This window comes from Limulus polyphemus, unplaced genomic scaffold (assembly GCF_000517525.1).
Source record: "Limulus polyphemus unplaced genomic scaffold, Limulus_polyphemus-2.1.2 Scaffold1087, whole genome shotgun sequence".
NCBI classification, from domain to species: Eukaryota; Metazoa; Arthropoda; class Merostomata; order Xiphosura; family Limulidae; genus Limulus; species Limulus polyphemus.
This window is the reverse complement of record NW_013666697.1, coordinates 306593-311326: the sequence shown is the minus strand read 5'-3', so window position 1 is coordinate 311326 and position 4734 is coordinate 306593. Positions and strand designations below refer to the sequence as shown.

Below are 4734 nucleotides of genomic sequence, written 5' to 3'. Positions count from 1 at the left end.
GTGTGTGTGTGTATGTATATATATATATATAACACTGTGATCCAATTGCCCTAGCCACCAATGTGGGATATAGGGACCAAGACCCCTTAATTCCAACCCTGAGTAGTGGAACCTCTGCTATCTAGTTGGGGCTGGCCAAAAGTGATGATCGCTCATGTACAATTCCACCCATGATCTATGCAGATGCTTTCTGTATGGATAATGCCCTCACTGGCCCCTCCACATTCTCAATGTGGGATTCTAGCTAAAAGTGGCAGTGGAGGTATGTTTTGGAAGTTAACATTTTCCTAAATTGAAAATGTATTTCCAATAATACTTACCTCTGCTGTCATTCTCTCCCCACTAACAGCTGGTGTTAGATACTTGGATTGTATCAGTCCCAAAAAAAAATGATAAAATTATCTGAATGAGGTGCCTTTATATACAGTACCAGGATAGAGGGTGCATTGACATAAGTGGAAAGTATCACCAAGGGCAATTGAATGGGGTATAAAAGACTGGAGCAAGCGAGAAAAATCAGACTGATGCTTAGAGGGCATAGTAGAAATCCTGGTGGTCGAGTAATAGCTATAAATGTTAGTGGAGGTAAGTGTCATTGGAAATGAATTTTCAGTTTAGGAAAATTTTAACTTTCCAGTTTCTAGTACTTTTGCTTTCATCCTTTCAGCAAGTAGTCTATATGTTGAAATCCAGAATACAGTGGCCAAAACTTTGAGAAAAATGAGGGGAGTGAAATTGTGAACATGATCCATGTAGGTAGCTGAGTATATCTTCAACAAATATCCGATAATTGTTTTTTGTGACTTGGCTGAATACATATTTGGACATTAATCGTGGAGCAGGAAAATTGTATGTACATCATCCCATGCTCTTCTGATGTGGAAGTTATCCAAAATTTCTATATTAGTATTAAGCTTTTCATCTACTGCATCTGCTTGCGATTGCAATTGGAAGGTGTTCAGTAACGTAGAAATTAAACCATTTCACAATGGACTGAACAGTTAAATGTTCTTAATTTGTTACTTCCTTCAAGATATGAACCTAGATAGTAGCAACAGCATGGACAGAGAATGAAGTGAAATGTGTAAACTGTGACAGCAAGCACTAGTAGAATTGGATGCATCAAAAGTGATGAAGAAACTAGGTGGAGATTAATGAAACAATAACCCAGAGTAACATTATGTAAGAAGTAATGTATAAATAGTGACTATGATTTAAAACACTTACGTCTGTTACAATTGTTCAGAAGTTTAAAAAAAATATTATAAAATGTAATTTCCCCTTTAAAGTTTGAGGTCATCAATTAGTCTGTGTATATGTAAACATAATGGAAGTTATGATAGAGTTTAGAATTTCAAAATACAAACTTAACTTCTCAATTTTGCTTTTCTTTACTAAACCAGATCATTACTTTTTCCAGAATCTTTTACTGAGGAAGTTACCCTTTTCCCGAGTAGTAAGAGAAATCTGTCAAGAGTTGAGTAGTCTCCAGTATCGATGGGAGGCTACTGCCATACTCTGTTTACAGGAAGCTGCAGAAGCATATTTAGTTCATCTCTTTGAAGATGCTTACCTTTGCTCAATTCATGCACGAAGGGTTACTCTTCAACCCAAGGATATTCATCTTGCACGTCGCATTAGAGGAAGTGTAAACAGCTTTGAAATCTTTTAAACTTAGTAATAGATTTTTAACTTGCTTTTATCTTTTTTTCTATGTAACTTGCATTTTTGTTTTTTAACTTCTGTTCATCTGTGTCCTGTTGTGTCGGTTTATTGTCACATAAGTGCCTTAAGTGAATATTGTTATTGTAATTCTCAATCTGTTTAATAAATATTGAATTTAAAAATTATAGAGGTAAAATGTTTTAATATTTTCTAAAATAATGTTTATAGACAGGTTACTAAACAATAACTTCATTACTTAGAAAAGTGTTTAGTATTTCTTAAATTTCATCAGCCGGTATAGATATTACATCTTGTCGAACTCTCAAGAGCATTATTAATTATTAGTACAAGTTTAAAGTTTACATTTCAGAAAATTATTTGCTGAATTAACTTGGAATGGTGCTACAGTGAATCTTCATCAGTTTAGAAACTCATGGATTTTATTTGATGGGAAGTAATGGGTTTTTTTAGGACATGTATGTTTATCATTGGTGTACAAAGACTGTTGAAGTCTAACTTAATATCTCTGTTAATTTTGTGTGTGTGTGGTGCTTCATGTCATTCCTTATTCTTCAGCTGTCTGTTTTGTCAATAGGAATATTGTTTTTCTGGTTCATTTAGTAGCTGGTTGAACTGCATGTTATGTCATGGCAGAGTGATTGGCCTTCATCAGTTGGACTTGCTCTTTGTGTTCATTTAATTAATGGTGCAATATCTGCCAGTTTTGCTTTGCACAAATTTCCACAAATGCGGAGAACGTGGTAGTCCACTTGTAGAGAAATTTGATTGCTGGTAATTTGACTGTTGTGCTCAACTAACTCTGAGGTCAAAATAACTTACCCACAAAAATTGTCTCCTCAGATATAACTTCCACACCAAAGGTAAGACAGAACGAAGTCATCATTAACTTTATTCTACAGAAATTGCAAAATTCATATAATATGCAAAAGGATCTAGGCCTGGGCTCCTTCCTGCAGCAGTTAAACACTAAGAAACCAAGAGTAAAACAACCCATTAGCAAGTATCTCAATATACATGGAGTTTATCTAGTTCTCTGCACTTGTACAAATACATTATTTCTGTCATAACACATGTCCTCATAGCAAACTGGCTGGATTAACTATAAACCTGTTAATAAAAAACTAAAGAATAAGGAAGAGCATGGATACAAAGTTGGAAATCAGAACTAAACAAATATCAAAGTAAATTATAAGCTAACTGCTATAAACAACTTCATGCAAAATTGTACCTTATTAATTAAGCTGGCCTGGTGGAAACTATTATGGAGCAGTTTTATTAGGTAATTGGAACTGAATGTTTTTTTATGTCTGTGTGAGGGTGGGGAATAGAATAAAATACAACTTAAGATTAACATAACACTAAAATACTTTATTTTATGCATATAGACTGTGTAGCCAAACAATATTTGTCCTTTTAATTATATTTGTCTTGCAGACACACTCATTTTTTGATATATATTTTTAAATCATTTGTTTAGCTTTTGAATTGTGACTTAATGGAATCATTTTAAAACATGAATGTATAAAAAAAACAATTTTGTGAAGGCAGAATCTGTTTTATATTGTGTAGCCTCTGTATTTAGTATTTTAAATAATTATTTGGTTGGATTATAAATTATTATTACACTTAAATTTGCTCCTTTGTTGTTTATGTAAGTAAATACAAGTGCTAGCAACACTGGCTAGTAATTTTTAATGCCTAATCAGCCAAAGGAAATTTTATACAAAATTTTGCTAAATAGAATAGGGTCGCTTTATTCCTTTTTTGTTGTTGTTGTTACTGAATTGTCATGCATAAAGAAGTGATGTAAAATTTTCGTATAAGAATTTCATTTTGTTAAAGATTGGTGTTTAAAAAGGTCTTTGTGATAGAATAAATGTTCTCTGTGTAACTTAAAACATCTAGTTGTGTTATTGTATAGAGGCATCAGATATATTCTCCTTTTTATTGTTTGACAGTAAAGTTTGTAAATTTTTAATGTGATAACAAGTGACACTTATGATTTATATTTTCAGATATATTGGCTTCACTGTTCTACTCCTGCACAGACATTTATTTCTGATTGTTACAATTCATTGATCTTAAAATTCATACTCAATATTAAATTAACAAACCACACGGGTACCACCTAGTGTTTTCAGCAGAGATGTAGAGCTAAAGTTATCTTTCTGTGTGCGTGAAACTAATAACGTGTTTTTAGCTAATTTCATGCAGGCTTAACATTTTATTACCCTTCAACAAAAGTGAAGCAACAGTATGAATAAAAAAGAGGATGACTTCAGAAACTTAATCCTTATGGACTTTATTTGAGGATACCTGTTATCTTTTGCTGAATATAGGTCAAGGACACACAAAACGTTACATTGTCTTCAGTATTGAACTTCTAAATATGAATGTGTTATGGGAGCATTGCTGAAAGTTCAGCTGCAGTACAAGCTCGAACTTATTAAACAATGTTCACAGAATTAGCAGCTTCTAAACAAGCCTTATTGATAATAGCTTTAGTCAGAGGATGTCTCTACAGGTAAATAAGTAAAAGAATTTAACTAGTATTATCCCTTATGTACATTTGAAACTGACATTCCAAAATATATTTGAAATTATCAGCTAGATAACAGATGTATAGAGACAGAGGAAATGTTGTTTTTTTTGTGTTGCTTTATTTGCCTTGTGCGTGCATAAAAAATGTCATAAGAACTGATGGATATTAAGTCACCCAAGTTTGAATATGAGTCAATATTAAACTACCGGACATATTGGACACTCAGATTTAGAAAAGAAAAGGAATTATTTGAATGAAATAACACCATGAAATTGCACTTGGATATCCACTTCTTACAGGTTTATTTGTAGTAGTGTTGATTCTCATTTATTATTTTACCCATGATCCATCTCAACTCCATTACTTAATAATTTTATTTCCTCACAAAATTATTTAAGATGGCATTCCCCTTTTTATTACAACATTGTCTAGGTCAGTTTGATGAAGTGCACACAAAAAAAATAGTGTTTCCCACAAGAAAAAATTAAATTTAGCATGCCTATTCA

General features: G+C 32.6%; 1 protein-coding gene across 1 annotated transcript in view; it reads left to right on the top strand.

Moving 5' to 3' along the window:
* The window catches only part of LOC106462068 (histone H3-like centromeric protein cnp1), a 20013-nt gene extending 16450 nt beyond the window's left edge, over positions 1-3563 (top strand). The window contains exon 3 of the mRNA XM_013921950.2: positions 1421-3563. Within this exon, the coding sequence (XP_013777404.1) occupies positions 1421-1672 (252 nt within the window). The 3' untranslated portion in view covers positions 1673-3563. The remainder of the gene's footprint in view (positions 1-1420) is intronic.
* Positions 3564-4734: the final 1171 nt, after the last annotated feature.